General features: G+C 39.2%; 1 protein-coding gene across 7 annotated transcripts in view; it reads right to left on the bottom strand.

Annotated features, from left to right (window-relative positions):
* Positions 1-22,057, bottom strand: part of BAZ2B (bromodomain adjacent to zinc finger domain 2B) — a 452,863-nt gene that overhangs the window by 141,656 nt on the left and 289,150 nt on the right. For all 7 annotated transcript variants that reach the window (XM_066279494.1, XM_066279495.1, XM_066279497.1 and 4 more), the window contains one exon: positions 332-478. In XM_066279494.1, coding sequence (XP_066135591.1) covers positions 332-478 — 147 coding nt within the window. Of the gene's footprint in view, positions 1-331; positions 479-22,057 lie in introns of those variants that run through there.

Raw genomic sequence — 22,057 nt, 5'->3', positions numbered from 1 at the left:
CGATGCTCTAACCAACTGAACCATCCAGCCGGGGTAGGACCATTGCTTCTAAAAGACTTTTCATGTATTAATTTATTAATTGAAATGGTGACATTAATATGGAACTTACAAACAGAGCTCCTGATAAGCATGAAAGACATGGGATAACCAACATTACCCAAGTGTCCTCATAGAATTCAGAAAAGCAGAGACTAGATGTTTAATTCAGCCATTGACCAACAGGTCAATGGAGGTATTGAGAAAAATTTATTCAGAGTGAAATAAAATACTATGAACACAAATCAGCAGTAATAGGTTAGCATTCTACAATTGAGTTAGTATGGATATTCACCACATGGGTTGATTGTAGAGCTAAGTGAAGCAGCTCCAGTGGAAAGGCCGCCTTTAGAAACCGATGAAGCCACAGAAGGTATAGAAGATGAAGTTGGTACAGTAGAGGAGGCTGTTGAGGATGGTAACCGCTCTCCAGACTCCATATCTGTGAGAGGAAGAAAAATGTTAATTCAGAATTATTCAAAATAGTTTAAAATACTTAAAAATAAATCAAACATTTAGGCAGTTTATAAAGATATAAAATAAATTTAGAGGCCCTGGTCAGTTGGCTCAGCAGTACAGCGTCAGCCCAGCATGTGGAAGTCCTGGGTTCAATTCCCGGCCGGGGCACACAGGAGAAGCGCCCATATGCTTCTCCACCCTTCCCCCTCTCCTTCCTCTCTGTCTCTCTGTTCCCCTCCTGCAGCCAAGGCTCCATCAGAGAAAAGTTGGCCCGGGCACTGAGGATGGCTCCATGGCCTCTGCCTCAGGCACTAGAATGGCTACAGCCGCAACAGAGCAACGTCCCAGATGGGCAGAGCATCACCCCCTGGTGGGCATGCCTGGTGGATCTCGGTCAGGTGCATGCGGGAGTCTGTCTGACTGCCTCCCCCTTCTACCTTTGGAAAAATACAAAAAAAAAAAAGAAAGGAAAAAAGATTTAGAACATATTCTTCACTAAGATAAAATATGGAATAAAAAATAATAAAATTAAAAATAGCAATTTATAAAATAAGTTTAATGAATGGACTTGAAGAATAGTGATGTGAATATAGTAATTTCACAAAAAGGTATGTTGCCACAACCTTTGGAAGATTAACATGTCAATTTCTTATTCTTCCTACATCACCTCATTATCTATACACTTATAACATATTACCCATATTGTCTTAATAAAACAAGAAAATACCACTACATTTAAATGGACTATCACCCTGTTTTGTTTTGAGGGAGGAAGGGAAAGAGAAAAAGAGAAATAGAGAGAGAGAAGCATCAACTTCTTGTTAGTTGTGCACCCAGTGATTGCTTCTCATATATACTCTCACCGGCAACCTTGGTGGCTGGGCTGATGCCCTTGGGATTGAGCCAACACCCTTGGGATCAATCTGGTGTGTATCTCTGTCTTTAAATCTAGAAAGGAATAGCCCTGGCCGGTTGGCTCAGTGGTAGAGCATCGGCCTGGCTGCAGAAGTCCCAGGTTCGATTCCCGGCCAGGGCACACAGGAGAAGCGCCCATCTGCTTCTCCACCTCTCCCCCTCTCCTTCCTCTCTGTCTCTCTCTTCCCCTCCCGCAGCGAGGCTCCATTGGAGCAAAGATGGCCCGGGCACTGGGGATAGCTCCTTGGCCTCTGCCCCAGGCGCTAGAGTGGCTCTGCTCGCGACAGAGCGATGCCCTGGTTGCGACAGAGCGATGCCCCGGAGGGGCAGAGCGTCACCCCCTGGTGGGCGTGCCAGGTGGATCCCGGTAGGGCGCATGCGGGAGTCTGACTGTCTCCCCCTCCCCCCCCCCCGTTTCCAGCTTCAGAAAAATACAAAAAAAAAAAAAATCTAGAAAGGAAATATTTGTTGGTCTTAAGAATCTAAGAATCTGGAGGTTGCTGGTTCAAAACCCTGGGCTTGCCTGGTCAAGGCACATATGGGAGTTGATGCTTCCAGCTCCTCCCCCCCTGTCTCTCTCTCTCTCTCTCTCTCTCTCTCTCTCTCTCTCTCCCTCTCTCTCTCCTCTCTAAAATGAATAAATAAAATAAAAATTAAAAAGAATCTAAGAATCTGACCTCGTAATTCGCAATACAGTGAGCCTCACCCCTTAAAAGTCAAATTACATTTTATAGTTTTTACTAAAGTCAAGTTTAAACTATGGCCTCAAAATGGCCTTAGTATGACTGATTTATAATGACTGAACCACTTCTAAGCATCTTTAATAATTTGCTTAGCTATTTTGGGTACAACTTTACATTGATCTGATTAATAGCTTATGTTGATATAAAAATCTACAATAGAAATGGGTGAAGGGGGTCAAAGGTACAAATTTCCAGTTATAAAATAAATTAAGTCATGGCCCTGGCCGGTTGGCTCAGTGGTAGAGCGTTGGCCTGGCGTGCAGAAGTCCAGGGTTCAATTCTCCAGGGCACACAGGAGAAGTGCCCATCTGATTCTCCACCCCTCCCCCTCTCCTTCCTCTCTGTCTCTCTCTCCCCCTCCTGCAGCCAAGGCTCCATTGGAGCAAAGATGGCCCAGGCGCTGGGGATGGCTCCTTGGCCTCTGCCCCAGGCGCTAGAGTGGCTCTGGTCACAACAGAGCGACGCCCCGGAGGAGCAGAGCATCACCCCCTGGTGGACAGAGCGACACCCCCTGGTGGGCGAGCCAGGTGGATCCTGGTCGGGTGCATGCGGGAGTCTGTCTGACTGTCTCTCCCCATTTCCAGCTTCAGAAAAATACAAAAAAAAAAAAATAATAATAAATTAATTAATTAATTAAGTCATGAGGACATAATGTACAGCATGGTTACTATTGTGAACTATATTATATATTTGCATTTCAAAATATATACAAGTATCAAATTTTCATATTGTACACCCAAAGCTAATATAATGCTACATGTTAATTATATTTCAATTTTATTTTTATTTATTTATTCATTTTAGAGGGGGGAGAGAGAGAGAGAGAGAGAGAGAGAGAGAGAGAGAAGGGGGGAGGAGCAGGACGCTTCAACTCCCATATGTGCCTTGACTGGGCAAGGCCAGGGTTTTGAACCGGCGACCTCAGCATTCCAGGTCGACGCTTTATCCACTGCGCCACCACAGATCAGGCAATTATATTTCAATAAATGATTTTAAAATCTAGATTATGTTACCTCTGCATACACTGATCCCACAATTATTTTTAAAAGAGAGACAGGGACAAACAGGAAGGGAGAGAGATGAGAAGCATCAACTTGTAGTTGTGGCACCTTAGATGTTCATTGATGGCTTCTCATACGTGCCTTGACCAGGGGACTCAAGACAAGCCAGTGACCCCTTGTTTGACCTTGGGCTCAAGTCAGTGAGCTTGGGTTTCAAGCCAGTGTCCAAGGGGTCAGGTCTATGACCCCACACTCAAGCTTGTGAGCCGATGCTCGAGCTGAATGAGTCTACACTTAAGCTGGTGACCTCGGGGTTTCAAACCTGGGTCCTCAGCGACCCAGGTCAACACTCCATCCATTGCACCACCACCTCATCAGGTCACTGATCCCACAATTAAGCAAGATTATTGTGAAGTTCACAGTTGCTTTAAAGGGTATACTACACAATTTATAGGAAGAAACAGAAAAGATACCGCTCACCTATAAACTTGCAACTACAAGTAAACATTTACCATTTATTTTTTCTTTAATTTTTTAAAAACTTTTTATTTATTGATTTTGGAGAAAGAAGAAGAGAGAGGAAGAGAGAGAGAAACATTGATTTGTTGTTCCACTTATCTACTTATTCATGCATTCACTGTTGACTCTTGTATGTGCCCTAACCGGTATCAAGCCCACAACCTTGGTGTATCAGGAGGATGCTCTAAACAACTGAGCAACCCAGCCAGGCCTAAACTTCCACCATTTAAATAACTAAACATAAAAAGATTTCTGTAGAAAATTCTTCAGCCAGTTCATATAATTTACTATATATTTTCTAAGAAAAACAGTTCAATTTCATTTAAAAATCTTAACCAATTAAAACAATGCAGGGCTCCCTGACCTGCGGTGGTGCAGTTGATACAGCCTTGACCTGGAATGCTGAGGTCACTAGTTCGAAAGCCCAGGCTTCTGGGTCAAAGTACATGTGAGAAGCAACTACAGTTGCTTCCCGCTCCTCTCCCCCGCCTTATTCTCTCACTCTCTCCTCTCTATAAAAATCAATAAATAAAATCCTTAAAAAAATAAGGCAGGATTGATGTTTAAATATTGATTGAATCCATATGGTATTTAGGTGACTTTACTCATAAGATAAATACATATGGTAATCTCAGGTGACACAAAGCGTCATTAGTAAGGACATTTCAATGAGTTTCCCAAACATATACAGTTTTAAAACTTCATACTCTGGCACTGCTGTCAATCATCTCCACAGGTGATGGTACTGCTATGAGTGGGCATTTTCTTACAGAGCTCTTCTTACTCTCTATCGGCATTCATCATGAAAAGGCATAGTCAGTACTTACAGCCACATGGAACTAATGCTTAAAGGCAGGTTTTGGGTCATCAAACAGTAACTAATGAGCTTTGAGACGTGTGGCTGTCTGATGACTAGGCCTATAGGAGACATCTTTCTCTACAAACTATTTTCATCAACTGTGTCATTTCCCTAAATACAAAAACATAAAACAAGTGGTTTCTGTACCTAGATAGATTTTATAGAAAAAGACTTTTTAAAAATTTATAGCTGGTAACTTCATTGTCTCCAAAAATTCTAAAATGTGTTATTTAAATACATTATTATTTAAAGGCCCTGGCTGAGTAGTTCAGTTGGGTTGGAGCATTGTACAGATATGTCAGGGTTGTGGGTTTGAACCCAAGTCAAGGCACATACAGGTATCAACCAGTGAATGCACACATGAGTGGAACAATGCTTTGATGTTTCTCTCTTTCTCTCTCTCTCTCCCTTCCTTTCTCTCAAATCAATAAAAATTAAATTAAATTAAAAATAATAAAAGGTAGTTTTAAAAATTGCTTTATATTGCACAGCAAAAATAACTTTGCGATATAATATAGATCAGCATTTTAGCTGAGTACTTGGAACATAAGAGCTAAATAAGTAATAGTCATTACTTTTTTATAGGGTAGTAAGTTATAAAATGTAGCTATATTTATTTCTGTTGCGATAACTTGATTCAGGGCGAAAGTAAAGAGACCCCTGAAGGCAAAACAAACACTCTTCATATTGCTCACTGTAGATTAATTTTCCTAGAAAAATATATTAAAATTAAAAATATGCATGCATTTGGATCTTGCAATCTTTTGAGAATCTATTCTGTAGAAATAAAGTACCAGTAGGGTCCTTATGATAACATTGTTTAAAATAAAATTAAACACGACAATAAGAAAAGGGGAACTAGAACTAGGAGTATGAGGTACGGGGGCCTCTTTTAGTTTCAGTAAGAATGCAGTTTTCTCTTTTATTCTTGATTCATTTTGCTCATCTAAGTGGGAAGGGGCTAACTCTCTTTTTTAAAAGATGTTTATGCAGACATTTACCTTAGCAATTCTATTATATACATTGCTCATATACTATTTTGATCTTAAAAATATATTTTTAGTCTGTATGATCTCTTATGTGGCTGAGTATTCTCCTTGTATATAAAGTTCCCTTCTTATATTTATACTAGTCCTAAGTTTACATTTTTTTCATGTTTTAATAGGCAGTTTTTATTTCTAGAAACTCAAATTTTGGTCAATTATTTCATGTTCATCTTCCACATATCCTTTTTATTTTAAAAAATAACAAATCTAATCTAGCCTTTGTAACTTTAGAATATAGACTGTTTATGCTTGAATTAACAAGTATTGGCTGTTCAAAGTTTTCTTTTAAAGCTAAATATCATTGAAGCCCCTGTTTATTTGCTTTTGTGCCCTGCTAAATAAAGTACATGCAAAGCACTGAAAGAAACTCTAGCAATCTGAAAGTTAAAAAGTAAGAAAGCAGTGCATTTATAATTTTGAAAAAGTCACAAAACAATCATTGGTTTATCATATTGTAGAAACTATTCAAAGAAAGCTTAAAATACATGTGTACCACATGTGGGTCCACAGTGTAGCAGTTATTAGCATGTCCGTTTTACATGCAGAAAGTCCTGCGGTCAAGCTAAAGTGAAACCATGGTGTACTGATATTGTCTTTACAACCATTATGGCAGAAAGTATAGGAGTTCCACAAAAAACTACGAATAGAACTACCATATGATCCAGCAATCCCTCTAGTGGGTATATACCCCCAAAACTCAACAACATGGTCTGTAAAGACACATGCATCCCCTGTTCATCACAGCATTATTCACAGCAGCCAAGACATTAAAACAACCAAAGTGTCCCTCAATAGAAGATTAGATAAAGAAGTTGTAGTTCATATATACAATGGAATGCTACTCAGTCATAAGAAATGATGACATCGGATCATTTACAATAACATGGATGGACCTTGATAACATTATACTGAATGAAATAAGTAAATCAGAGAAAGCTAAGAACTGTATGATTTCACACATAGGTGGTATATAAAACTGAGACTCATGGACATAGATAAAAGTGAAGTGGTTACCAGGGGGAGGGGGAAATGGGGACGTGGGGAATGGGTGAGGAAAAGAGTGTGAAGAGGAACGAATATAAGAAGATGGAAAAGTATTTGACTTTGGGTGATGAGTATACAACATAATTAACAGTTCAAATGCTATAGAAATGTTTACCTAAAACCTATGTACTCTTATTGATCAATATCATCCTGTTAAAGTTAATTTTCTAAATAAAATTTAACAAAATAAATTAATAAAATAAAATACATGTGAACCAAGGGATGTTAAAAGCAGTAGCTAAGCCTGACCAGGTGGTAGTTCAGTGGACAGAGCGTCAGCCAGGGATGCAGAGGACCCAGGTTCATAACCCTGATATCGCTGACTTAGAGTGGGGTTGCTGGCTTGGGCCAAAAATCACTGGCTTGGCTGGAGCCCCTGGTCATGTAACATATGAGAAGCAATTAGTGAACAACTAAGGTGCCACAACTATAAGTTGATGTTTCTCATCTCTCTCTCTCCCTTCCTGCCTGTCTGTCCCTGTCTGTCCTCTCAAAAAGCAGTAGCTAAAAGTATGAGAATAAAAATTTTCATAGATTCAAAGTGTCACCTGAAAAATATATGCTAATTAAAAAGGACAAAAGAAAACTTCACAGTGAAGAAACTATATAACCTGTAAAACATACTGATATCATGTACCCTCTGATACCCTTAGAAGGGCATATCGCTTCTGTGGTATTCTTCCCACACCAACACAACCTCAGTCAAATCATGAAAATTACCCATACAAATCCAAATTCAGAAAACATATATAAAATAATTGACTGGTATTTGTCAAGTGCCAAAATCATGAAAGCAAAAAAAAAAGACTTTAGCCCTGGCCGGTTTGCTCAGTGGTAGAGCGTCGGCCTGGCGTGCAGGAGTCCCGGGTTCGATTCTCGGCCAGGGCACACAGGAGAAGCGCCCATCTGCTTCTCCACCCCACCCCCCCTCCTTCCTCTCTGTCTCTCTCTTCCCCTTCCGTAGCCGAGGCTCCATTGGGCAAAGTTGGCCCTGGCACTGAGGATGGCTCCTTGGCCTCTGCCTCAGGCGCTAGAATGGCTCTGGTTGCAACAGAGTAACACTCCAGATGGACAGAGCATCACCTCCTGGTGGGCATGCCGGGTAGATCCCGGTCGGGCACATGTGGGAGTCTGTCTGACTGCCTCCCCGTTTCCAACTTCAGAAAAATACAAAAAAATAAAAATAAATAAAGACTGAGGAATGGCATGGATTGACAACCAAGGAGATACAACTAAATGTGATATGGGATCCTAGGATGGATTTGGGAACAGGAAAGAATATTAATAAAAAAACTAAAGGAATTCCTTTAAGGTTCACAGTTTAATTAATGGTACTATATCAATTTTCTGATTTTTATACTTTTAACAATTGTACAATGGTTGTATAAATTATTAAAATTAGGGGAAGCTGGGTAAAAAGTGTATTTGTATGGCCTGACCAGGCCATGGCGCAGTAGATAAGAGCGTTGACCTGGGATGTTGAGGCCCAGGTTTGAAACTGTGAGGTTGGCTTGAGTATGGACTCATCTGGTTTGAGCACGGGCTCACCAGCTTGAGCTTGGGATCACAGACATGACCGCATGGTCTTTGGCTTTAAGCCCAAGGTTACGGGCTTGAGCAAGGGGTCACTGGCTCGGCTGGAGCCTCCCGGTTAAAGCACATATGAGAAAGCAATCAATGAACAAATAAGGTGCTTCAATGAATAATTATGCTTCTCATCTCTCTTCCTTCTTGTCTTTCTCTAAAAAATTTTTTAAGTTATATATATATGTATATATATATATTTGTATGCTCTGTATTAGTTTTGTGATTTTATTAAACCTAGTATTTTAAAATAAAAAGAGAAACAAAAACAAAAAGTCTAGCACATAGTAAACTCTCAAAAAATATATGTGCATCAGTGATGAAGAGTGTTAACCTAAACATGAAAGAAATGAAGATACAGCTTACATTTGATAACAGACCTTATCTGGGTTCAAAAGCTGTGTCTGAAGCTTATTAGCTATTACATATGTAATTTCAGTAAACTTTTAACTTCTTCACAATTAATATGAAGACGTAGTTGGAAGAATTAAACGAGATAATGCAGGTAAAGTGCGAAATACCTAGCATTCAAGAACGTCAGCTATTGTTTTTATAAGTGAATGTGTGTATAAAGAACCATGTACATATAGGGCAATAAAAAAACCTTTAAAGTATTTTTAGATTACTCACTTCAAGTAAATACTTCAGTTATATCTATTTATAGATTATATATATATGCTTGGAATTTTACTGTATTTTTTACCCTGATAAATTTTGTTTAGAATTAAAAATAAATGCCTTACAACTGTATAAGTACCAATGGGAGCACGTTTTACTGTGAAACTTTCAAAATAAGCTAGAACACAAATATAAATAAAACATGAATACATTAATTATTGGTTGAAAAACAATTACTCTAAGATTAAAGGAGTTATTCATTATTGAAGCATACTACATAAAAATTGGTAAAACTCATCTATTCAGGTAATTTACAAATGTGTTCGTTAAAATAAAAACAGTTCAGGTATCCAAGAACCATAAATTTGCAGATTTCTGTTACGGCCAGAGCATCAGGTCTGACACATGCACTCCTGTAACAGCGCCCCATTCTGAGGCTACGTGTTAGGAACACCGTTTTCATCTAGGTTCCAAATTACCACTAACCAACGGAGAGTTTTTAGCCAAAAACAGCACATGTACCATAAGATGAAAATGAACAAAATATAATGTCATGACTCCCCCACCCAGAACATACTCACCTATGAAGAATACCAATTAGAGGGTACATCTTTTAGGTTAGGCCATTATGATAGCATACAGGGTGGGGTAAAAGTAGGCTTACAATTGTTCATGGGAAAAATAATACAATAATTAATAATAATACAAGAATAAACTCTGTGTTTCACACACTCACAACCTTACCCTAGTTCTGCCCCTCCCCGTATTTTCTAATGTGTAACTTCAGAATAATTTATTTAAAAGTCAACCATATAGGATAAAGAGTACTACAACTAAAATTAACATATAACACTACATTCAAAAATAAATCGGTTGATGTGAACAACAGGAAAAAAATTCAGAGGATGATGAAGAGATTATAAAGGACCTGATTCACTACAGGCCTTTCCCATGTTCTAAAGCAGCAGTTCTCAACCAGGGGTGACTTTCCACTAGGACACATTCGACAATGTCTGGAGACATTTTTGACCGCTGCACCTGAGAGTGCTACTGGCACTGTGTAGGTAAGAGTCCAGGGAACCTGCTAAGCAACTCAATATCTTAAAATGCACAGAAACCTCCACCAGAGAAATATTGGGCCCAAAATGTTAGTAGCACTAAGGTTGAGAAATTCTGATCTAAAGTATTGAAGCTGCATTACTTGGAATTCAGTTAACCAAAACATGTTAAGTAGTAATTCTATACAATTATTATAATAAACTGATTCAAGCTGATTTAGTATCACTGTAATAAATGAGAAAATTATAGTCTACCTTTATGTGAGCATCCCTCTAGAGTCTACTGTTTTACACTTTGTCCTAATTGTTTAAACCTGGTAATGTATTATATACAATTAATGCATATCATAATGCTTGCTCATATCGTGTAACATCAATTTACTGCATTTGACTAAGATAATGTTTACCTACAACAAAAAACAAAATTACCAAAAACAACTGCTTCCCTGCCTGATGATTTTCCATACTCCAGAAAGATTCAATGACCAGTCATTATTAATAATATTGTTCAAATTCAAGCATATCAAATGTTCCTTTTGTGTAATCCCAGAGTTTATGAACACTGACATCTGCTAGACGTAAACCTGAACAGGTGCAAATGAAGAAGAGCAAGGACGTCGGCTAAGAAATAGAAGCATGGTCAGCTGCTGTGTGTTTCAATCGCATGATTCCTTTACTATTGAAAATACAGCTCTAGATTAGCCTGAAGATTCAGAAAGTAAACATATAAATAGACTTAGATATTTCTCCTGGAAGAAGTTTTCTTAAAGAGTGTCTTCATATTTGCTACTAATACCCAGAGTCCTCCGTGGGAGTTCAAAACACTCACGTAGAGTTGGTGAACGCTTACTTTTCATTACAATGCAACCTCAAGTCTAAACAATAATTAGGAGGAATATCAGGAGATAGTCACTATGCTCCTTCTTTTGGTTAGTAGGACCACAATGTAATTTACAAGTCTATTATTTCTAAAAGTTTTGACAAACGCTTTTATATAACAACTATTTTCTTTCTTCTTTTTTCTTTCTTTCTTCTTCTTTCTTTCTTTCTTCTTCTTTTTTTTTTTTTTTGTATTTTTCTGAAGTGAGAAGTGGGGAAGCAGAGAAACAGGCTACCGCTTGCACCTGACCAAGATCCACTCGGCAAGCCCACCAGGGGGTGATGCTCTGCCCATCTGGGGTGTTGCCCCTTTATAACCAGAGCCACTTTAGTGCCTGAGGCGAGGTCATGGAGCCATCCTCAGCACCTGGGCCAACTTTTGCTTCAGTGGAGCCTTGGCTGCAGGAAGAGAAGAGAGAGACAAAGAGGAAGGAGAGCAGGAGGAGTGGAGAAGCAGATGGGCGCTTCTCCTGTGTGCCCTGGCTGGGAATCGAACCCAGGACTTCCACATGCAGGGCCAACGCTCTAACACTGAGCCACCTGGCCAGGGCCCATTTTTTTCTTTAGATAACTTCTAGGCAACACTTAGACACTTGGACAAATAATACTTCAAGATCTTAAGTAGAAAAACAAAATCCAAGAAATGACAAAAAATTATTCATTAATATATTTTGAAAAATAGGAAATGATGAGACAGAGATACCATATTGGCCAGCAAACAAAATTCTTCTCCAAATAGAACATGCTTGAAGGAAAATTATCCTATTTATAAAATTTTTACTTACCTGCATTTTCAGAAAGTTATTTCAAGTCATTAATATAGTACATTATAGTTAAAAATATGAATATATAAAATGGATCTATTTCCTTTGCTGTTGGATACATTTTAAATACCAGTGTAAGCAATCAAAAAATTATGTCCCCCCAAAAAAGTGGATAGGCCATCAGGCATTCTGTGTTGCAGCCTGTGATCTGGAGCAAGTCTCAGAGACCCCTAAATACTAACTAATTTCATTCTCTGAAAAATTATAGGGTTGAATTAAATGAGAAACTATCTGAGTTTTATCAAGAAAAATCCTTCAGGTTACATTAAAATATTTAACAATTCTATTTTTTTCCTCTTCCTCCCTTTCATTGGCTTTAGTTTTATCTCTAAATGTACATCATGTTAAATTAAAGATTTCTGTTAAACCTTTTAAGGATTTATTCTTGTCTTATTTATACCTCAAGAGACTTTATGATGAGAAAATTATTCAAGAGTAAAGCACTGATTTTCATACTGCTCAGTAAATATCTATTCAGGGAAAAATCTTTTCCATACAACGGATTAAGTATGCTCTTGCAATGAGATATCTGTGAGGAAAAGGTTAACCAAAAGCTGTAAGAAAATGTATAAAAGAATAGAAAAGAAAAATTTGAGCAAGATTTAACATATATGAAACAACTAAAGCATAGGCACAATCTATGAATTTATATATTGACTAGAATTAGAAATTTCTAATTAGAAACAAAGGTTATTAAGATAAAAAGGGAGACAATGTGGGGTTAATTGACCCTTTCATCTACAAATGCAAGGAGTCCCAAAAAACAACCAAAAGACCTATACCTTTGCTTAAACTAAGAAACAATGAAACTTCTAGGATATTTCTAGACAGTAACTAAGGCTGATGCATACAGATTGAAAAAAGAAAGGAGGGTAAGAACGAGAAATCATGGTACTCTATGTAAGATGTCTACATACACTCAGAAGCCAAGGAAAGATGCCAAGAACTACGTATCTGAGGAACTGGAATAAAAGCTCACTTTCTTGGGGGGGGGGGCTTCCCTAACAAGTCACTTCTTTTTTTTTTTTTTTTCCCCAGGAACAGAGAGAGAGTCAGATAGGGACAGACAGACAGGAACAGAGAGAGATGAAAAGCATCAATCATCAGTTTTTCATTGTGACACCTTAGTTGTTCATTGATTGCTTTCTCATATATACCTTGACCGCGGGCCTTCAGCAGACCGAGTAACCCCTTGCTCGAGCTAGTGACCTTGGGTCCAAGCTGGTGAGCTTTTTTTTTGCTCAAGCCAGATGAGCCCGTGCTCAAGCTGGGACCTTGGGGTCTCAAACCTGGGTCCTTCTGCATCCCAGTCCGACGCTCTATCCACTGCGCCACCACCTGATCAGGCTACAAGACGCTTTTTAAAAGACAATATGAGGGCCAGAGTTTGTGATTAGCATGCAAAAAATATTTTTGTTTTGGTCACCCTAACATTAGATTTGTCTTCCTAATATTATCACTCTCCTGTTCAAAAGTCTTCAATTTATCCAAGAAATATGGTATACTTATGAGTAAAGATACATGCAAAGGATATTATTAAACATATTAATTGTGAAATACTTTTTAAAACAAAACATGACATTAGTAAGGAATTGTTAAATTGTGGCCCCTTTCTTTAACAGAACATTATGCAGACATTATAAAAGAATGAGGTAGAGCTATACTATCTAATCTGATAAAAAAGTAAAGTGGGGAGGAATAAAAATATAATATCAAGATCTCATGTGAGATGAAGAAAAAAGGGGATATAATCTTATGCCTGTAAACTCAGAATATTTTTGAAAAAATATATTAAAAAATGGTAACTGTGTTAACTTCTACATAAAGTGGCTGAGGAGTTGAAATCTAGGAAGGGGAAAAAAATTTTTTTTTGAGTGGGAGAGGCAGGGAGAGATAGAGACAGGAACATGGAGAGCTGCTCCTATGTATGCCCTGATCAGGGAATCAAACCAGCAACCTCTACACTCCAAGGCAATGCTCTACCAACCAAGCATCTGGCCACGGTGAAATTCTTTCACACTATGTATCTTCTACCATTTGGATGATTTACCATATGCCAATATTGTTAACGTGTGTGTGTGTGTGTGTGTGTGTGTGTGTGTGACAGAGACAAAAAGACAGAGAGAAGGACAGATAGGGACAGACACACAGGAAGAGAGAGATGTGAGAAGCATCAATTCTTCGTTGTGGCTCCTTAGTCTCCTTAGTGGTTCGTTGATTGCTTTCTCATATGTCCCTTGATGGGGGGGGGGGCTATAGCAGACAGAGTGACCCCTGCTCAAGCCAGTTACCTTGGGCTTCAAAACAAATGACCTTGGGCTCAAGCCAGTGACCAGGGGTAATGTCTATGCTCCCACACTCAAGCCAGTGACCCTGCACTCAAGCCAGCGACCTTGGGATTTCAAGCCAGGGTCCTCTGCGTCCCAGTCCTACGCTCTATCCACTGTGCGACTGCCTAGTCACGCTTAGATAAATTTTTAAGAGAAACATTTCTCATGGTTTATTATTGCCAGAAATGACCTTTGAAGAAGTTCTGCAGAGAGTACCGGTTCAAGGTGATGAGGTAGGAAGATCCTGAACCCCTCCACACACTGAGTCTACAGTTACATATGGAATACTTTTCTCTCAGTAAAACTTAGAGGCTGGCTAAGTGACTACATCAGGCAACATACTGAAAACCACTTGGATGCAGGAGGAGAGGCTGGGACACAATTGCACCATAAACCCTAAGCCCCAAGGCAAGAGGAAACTCAGAACCCAGAGCTTCTCTCTGAGGAGCAGAGGGTTTTGAATCCCACATTGTGAATTCCAACTTTTTTTGTGTGTGTGTATTTTTCTGAAGTTGGAAACGGGGAGAGACAGTCAGACAGACCCTGCATGCACCCGACCGGGATCCACCCGGCACGCCCACCAGGGGGCGATACTCTGCCCATCTAGGGCATTGCTCTGTTGCAACCAGAGCCATTCTAGCGCCTGAGGCAGAGGCCCAGAGCCATCCTCAGTGCCCGGGCCATCTTTGCTCCAATGGAGCCTTGGCTGCAGGAGGGGGAGAGACAGAGAGGAAGGAGAGGGGGAGGGTGGAGAAGCAGATGGGCGCTCCTCCTGTGTGCCCTGGCCGGGAATCGAACCTGGGACTCCTGCATGCCAGGCTGATGCTCTACCACTGAGCCAACCGGCCAGGGCCTGAATTCCAACTTTTAAGACATAAACTTGCGAGAAGAAAACCAGCAGCAGGGCTCATGTCTCGAGTCCCACAGACTGTAGTAATTTGAGAAACTCCTCTTAATGGGCTTGCTCTGGTGACTCAACTGTCCCAAGGGCCCAGCTTAGACGCAGGTGATGGCAACCAGACTTAAAGTGAAGGTGGATCCCATGCTTCTATTAAAGCCTTGGCCTGAACAGCAGGTGTCAGGTCTAACACACATCTAGGAGCCTGCTGGGACACTCTAGGGATGGAGACTGGCAGCACCGAGATTATATTTACCTTTGCTGTGTTTCAGAGCAATAATATCTCCTAGAATAGAGCTTTTACAAAAGACTGGTGCCCCAAATTTTGCAGCTGCCGCCCAGGGTATGTCACTTGATCAACTGGCTCTGGAATCTGGGTGAGCTCGTGCTCCTGGTCCCACAGCACTATAATAACTGGTGTCACCTGGAAAGGAGCTCATTCTTATCAGGCACTCCAATTTTTGCAACTGCTGCCAGGAGACACTTCTACACTGCCTGGCTCTGATGGCACTAATAGGTCCCACAGGACTGTAACCAGCACAGAAAGAGTTAGAAAGCTACCACCTCACTGCATAAGACACAACAGACCCAGAAGCTTGGTCTCTCTGTAAAGGAGGCCCATTAGTTTGTCATCATGACTGTGGCCTGAAGATAAGGCTTCTAATTAAACATGCATTTAGGGGCTGACTGTAATCCTTTCCAGTGACCCTGAAGGGTGGTGCTACCACTGGAATCACCCTCTGCTGTACTCCTGTGTGCCAGTGTCTCCTGGAGGGAAGCTTTACACATGTCTGGTGCCCCAATTTTAGTGGCTGCCACCCAAAAGATGCTCCTTAATTGCCTGCTTCGAGAGGCTCATGGGGATGGGGGTGCTTGCATTTCTGGGTTCTACAAGACTGTGGCCACCAGAGAGAAGGTTCTTGGCAGGTTACCACCCCCACCGCCGTGCACAAACAGCAAATTAAGGCACACCCCCTGATGATTATTGATGTTGAGTGTCTTTTCATGTACCTGTTGGCCATCTACATGTCTTTTTTGGAAAACTGTCTATTCAGATCTTTTGCCCATTTTTTTTGTTTTTCTCTGGCAATTTTTTTAAGTTGATGCTACATTTATATCACATAAAAGTTTCAGGTACACAACATTATAATTTGACATATGTATACAATACAGTGAGCTCACCACTAAAGGTCTAGTTTCCACTGTCCCATATAATTGACTCCTTTTATCCATTTCATCTTCCCCTGCCCTCTTCTTTTCTTGTAATCAACCAATCTGTTGTGGGAATCGATGAGTTTGTTTTGGTTTTGCTTTTTATTCCACATATAAGTGAAAACATACTATATCTGTCCTTCTCCCTCTGACTTCTTTCAGTTAGCAAGTCCAATCCATGTTGTACCAAATGGCAAGAGTTCAATTTTTTATGGTTGAGTAGTATTCCATTGTGTATATACTCGAAATCTTCTTTATCCAATCATCTATCTAAGGACATGTGTTGAATCTTTGCATTACTTCTTAAATGTTTCTATCAAAATACCCCTAGCACAAGTCACAAGACTTTTGTTCTATTTGCAACATTGCAGGTCTAGTCATTATTAGTAGAAGAGGCCACATACATACATCTACTACAAATTATCAATGCACATAACTTAACAGGAAAAAAAAGGTGGCTTCACAGAACAGGCAGAGATACAGGATTTCTTTGCATGTGTTTCCCCTTGCCCCTCTACTGATGCTGATGACACCCTTGAACAGGATCTTTCAAGAGTCAAAAAAGAAACTAAAGCCTTAGTATCCCACTGCCATATTACATTAGAGATGATCAGAACTGCAGAAGAACCCACTACTCCAGTGAGAGAAACAAACATAAATAATAGAAAAGATTGACTACCAAGTCAAAAATGATAATTTCTATTTACTGTAATCTTTAATCCCAGATGCAGATATATATAGTGGTGGGATTCAGCAGGTTTGCACCGGTTCAACAGAACCAATACCAAATTTTTTGTTGAGTTCGGTGAACCGGTTGTTAAAATTGCATTTGTAATCAGGGTTCTCCCTAAGGTGAGCACCTAGTCAGCTGCCCAATGTGGAAATTACAAATTTACATTTCTTACTCTTTTTTAACGATCACCTGCGCAACAACATATTCTTTCTTTTTTTATTAAAAAAAAATTTTTTTTTCATTTTTCTGAAGCTGGAAACGGGGAGGCTGTCAGACAGACTCCTGCATGCGCCTGACCGGGATCCACCCGGCATGCCCCTCCGGGGCGTCGCTCTACTGCATTCAGAGCCATTCTAGCGCCTGAGGCAGAGGCCATGGAGCCATCCCCAGCGCCCGGGCCATCTTTGCTCCAATGGAGCCTCGCTGCGGGAGGGGAAGAGAGACAGAGAGGAAGGAGACGGGGAGGGGTAGAGAAGCAGATGGGCGCTTCTCCTGTGTGTCCTGGCCGGAAATCGAACCCGGGACTCCTGCACACCAGGCCGACGCTCTACCGCTGAGCCAACCGGCCAGGGCCAGCATATTCTTTCTAAGTGTCCATAGTAATGTTCATTTTGTCCATAGGTGAAAAATATTCTAAGTGAGAACACCAATCAAGAAGCAATATGGAAATATCTTAAATAAGTTTTATTTTTTTTTAGGTATTATTTAATATATTTTCATTAATATTTTAAAACTTTCTTATAAAATAATCTAGTTTTGTATACCTCTTTTACTGTTCCTATTTAAGTATTACATGTATGATTACATTCTTATTAAGTATTACATGTATGAAATAATAAACTACCTTTCAGTGTATCTTTTATTATACTTAAATAGTCATTAGGGAAGAGAACCAGTTGTTAAATTATTTGAATACCACTCGTGTGTGTGTGTGTGTGTGTGTGTGTGTGTGTGCGCGCGCGCACGTCTTTTTTATTAAAGCAAGAGAGAGAGACAGACAGGAAGGGAGAGAGATGAGAATCATCAACTCACAGTTGCAGCACTTTGGTTGTTCATTGACTGCTAAGTTGTGCATTGACTAGGTGCTCCAGCTGAGTCAATGACCCCTTGTCAAGTCAGCAACCTTGGGTTTCAAGCCAGTGACATTTGGGCTCAAGCCAGTGACCCTGGGCTCAAGCTGGTAACCCTGTGCTCAAGCCAGGTGAGCCTGCACTCAAGTCAGAAGAGCCTACGCTCAAGCCAGTGACCTTGGGGTTTCAACTTAGGACCTCAGCATTCAAAGCTGATGCTCTATCCACTGAACTGCCACCATTCAGGCAATGCATTCAGGCAATGCAGCAATATATTTTAAACAGTGGGTCGTAACCTATTAGAAGGTCATAAAATCCAGTCATAAAAAATTTAAATACTCTGGGTCAATATCAAAGAAACTTGACAAACACTGATCCAATTGGCTTCCTGAAAATGTCTAATTTTTACAAGGAAGCAGAGAAGAATTTTTTAATGAATTTTTTTATTAATTGATTTTACAGAGGGGGGGATGAAGGAGCGAGAAGTATCAACTCACAGTTGCTTCACTTTAGTTGTTCACTGGTTGCTTGTCATATGTGCCTTGACCAGACAAGCCCATGGTTTTGACCAAGTGACCTCAGCATTCCAAGGTCAATGCTTTATCCACTGCACTACCACATACCAGAGGACGCTTTTATATTTCTAATCATACTAGCTGCTATACGGGAATAATTACATATATATGAGTGTGTGTGTATATTACTATAGATTTAAGTACTGTATGTGTGTATACGTGCATTCTTATAGTAGTAAAATCCAGGCTTTTTGTCTATAGTTAATAAAAGTGAGAGTGATTGTGTGAAATTCTTAAGAATCCTCTAAGACTCAGACTTACAATGTTAACTTTCCAATCTATGGCAAATATGTATGAGACATTATAATAGCTGGTCACTTGCTATGCCACCTTAATGCTGGAATCTTCTGCTATGCATACTCAGCTAAATAAGGATAGAACAAAGTACTTTCATCCACATGCTATAAATGACACCAATTATACAAAGTTTAACCATTTATGGTAACATCACATGTTCAACCTTGCAGAAAGCATTTATTAGATCATGAAGCATGCTAGGTGTTCAAGATATAATGAATGAATCAATTAAATTAAGTATTCTACCTCAAGGCTTTGTAGTGTCATAGGTTGGAGCAATGATGGATACCTGATCAAAGCTGTGTTAAACAGATAATTGCCACAAGAGGTTGAGCTAAGTGACATGGTTAATAACTATAGACGCCACATGGTACTATGTCATATTACAGTAAAGTAGGAGAACCAGAGATGAGTGGTTAAACTATATAAAAATTTTGATTGAAGAAATATTTTTTAAATAATACTGAAGTTAGTGAGCAATTTGAAAATTGTTAATTTCAAAAAAAATTATATATACAATAAGTGTTTATACTCACTGCCTCCTGTATTTAAATAGTTGGTCTAGTACTGATTCAGTAAGAATTATTATTGATCTATTACTACCAGAAAGAAAAAAAGATACTTGTTTTGAAGTAATTGTTAAATGCTGACAGTTTTTATAAAAATAAAATTTCACCCTTCACCCCCATTCAGAAGATAGGAAGCTCTAAGCCCCACTGTGCTTTTTACTAAACTTCTGCTACATAGACCAGATGCCAGATAGGACTTCTTGCTATTGAGGTAATCCTTGAGATTCAACAGAGGGTCACACGACCCCACTCCTGTGGTTGATGACCAAAAAAGACAGTGGCTGGCCAGAAATCTAAGACATGTATTTGCTGTCTCTAAAAGATGACATGATCTAATCAAATTCTGTCTGACATGGACATTTTAACTAAAAGAAACAGGGGAACTTGTTGCTGAGTTGGAAATCATAAACACTGTTGTCTTAAGAATATATAAGCTTGAACATTTTATGAACTTGACTCCAATGGCAAGAGAAGTGAAGGCAAAGATAAATGAATGGGACTACATCAGAATTAAAAGTTTTTGCTCAGCAAGAGAAACTGATATCAAAATAAACAGACAGCCAACTATATGGGAACTGATATTTTCAAACGACAGCTCAGATAAGGGCCTAATATCCAAAATTTACAAAGAACTCATAAAACTCAACAACAAACAAACAAGCAATCCAATAAAAAAATGGGAAGAGGACATAACAGACACTTCTCCCAGGAAGAGATACAAATGGCCAACAGATATATGAAAAGATGCTCAGCTTCATTAGTTATTAGAGAAATGCAAATCAAAACTACAATGAGATACCACCTCACTCCTGTTAGATTAGCTATTATCAACAAGACGGGTAATAGCAAATGTTGGAGAGGCTGTGGAGAAAAAGGAACCCTCATTCACTGTTGGTGGGACTGTAAAGTAGTACAACCATTATGGAGGAAAGTATGGTGGTTCCTCAAAAAACTGAAAATAGAACTACCTTATGACCCAGCAATCCCTCTACTGGGTATATACCCCAAAACCTCAGAAACATTGATACGTGAAGACACATGTAGCCCCATGTTCATTGCAGCACTGTTCACAGTGGCCAAGACATGGAAACAACCAAAAAGCCCTTCAATAGAAGACTGGATAAACAAGATGTGGCACATATACACTATGGAATACTACTCAGCCATAAGAAATGATGACATCAGATCATTTACAGCAAAATGGTGGGATCTTGATAACATTATAAGGAGTGAAATAAGTAAATCAGAAAAAAACAAGAACTACATGATTCCATACATTGGTGGAACATAAAAATGAGACTAAGAGACATGGACAAGAGTGTGGTGGTTACCAAGGGTGGGGGGGGAGGGAGGACATGGGAGGGAGGGAGGGAGAGAGTTAGGGGGAGGGGGAGGGGCACAGAGAACTAGATAGAGGGTGACGGAGGACAATCTGACTTTGGGCGAGGGGTTTGCAACATAATTTGATGACAAAATAACCTAGACATGTTTTCTTTGAATATATGTACCCTGATTTATTAATGTCATCCCATTACCATTAATAAAAATTTATTAAAAAAAAAAAAAAAAGAATATATAAGCTTAAAAAAGTGGGTTGGAAAAAATGTTGGAAGAGCAAATATACAGAGAAGCTGAGTGATACTGAGAAAGAGAAAATGAGGTACGTCCAATCTCAGGTTCTTTTCCTTAGACATGCCTTCTTGATTTTCATGTATTCCGTGAGACTTCTTTCTATCCATTCAAATATCTATCCTTTCAATTGAGTTTAGTGGATGACTGTTACTGCAACTGAAAGGGAATGACAATAAACTTCCTAAAAAATGTCATGTTTAATCTTGTCTTTTTTCTTCTCATCCTGTTCATGCTATTTATACCACCAAGCCACATTCTGCTTTACAATCAAAATATAGACTGAAGAGTCACTTTATCCATAAAGCTGTATCTAATATCAGGCCACAATCTCCCACCTTTGAACTATAAAGCAATTAGCTTCTACCCAGAAAGCTGCTAATTACATTTGACTTTTTACTGCTCAGTGAAAAGTGCTTTATGAATTCACTGTATTATTTAGCACATAGCCAGCATGTCTATGGAGTCTTAGTTTCTGAATCAGTAAAATGGGATTAATTACACCTACTTCAAAGAGTCATTGTAAAAAGATCGCCTAGCACAGCTCCTGCTAGGTAGTCTGTCTTTACATGGTTGGCCAGAATTCAAAAGAAAAATTTTTTAATTTCTTCAAACTAAATATACAAGAGTGGGAAAACAGCTCATTGAAAGTCAACACAGTTTCTTTCAAAAGTTAAATGTGAGCAAAAGTAAGTTAAAAACGTCAAGAGTAGTTCCCCTTACAAGCACATTTCTTTTACTGGTAAACCTCAGCTGATGTTCAAGGAGCACATTAGGTTAGGCCCTGTCAATCTGCCTGTCAAAGAAGTGTTACTAGTGTAACTGTAGAAAATAGTATAATTTAAAGTTTTGTTTTAGAAAACAGTGACAAATTCAGTTGTTTTTAAATAATCAAAATAGTACAACTGTTTTTTTCCTGAGATGTTAACAATTTTATAACTTCTATTATTAAAAAAATTAATTTTGCTCAGACTATAACTTCCTTTTTTAGTAATTTAGAAATGAACTTTTCTCCTTTATGACATTGATGATCACCAAAAATTCCCAAATAGTTATAATAATGCCTCTACCATTTTCTTCATTATAAAAACAAGTATCACACTATAGACCCACAATAATCAAAACAGCATGGTATTGGCAGAAAAACAGAAATACAGAC

The sequence above is a fragment of the Saccopteryx bilineata genome, chromosome 5 (assembly GCF_036850765.1).
Source record: "Saccopteryx bilineata isolate mSacBil1 chromosome 5, mSacBil1_pri_phased_curated, whole genome shotgun sequence".
Classification (NCBI taxonomy): domain Eukaryota; kingdom Metazoa; phylum Chordata; class Mammalia; order Chiroptera; family Emballonuridae; genus Saccopteryx; species Saccopteryx bilineata.
The sequence above is the reverse complement of the archived record's forward strand: the minus strand, read 5'-3'. Positions and strand labels throughout refer to the sequence as shown.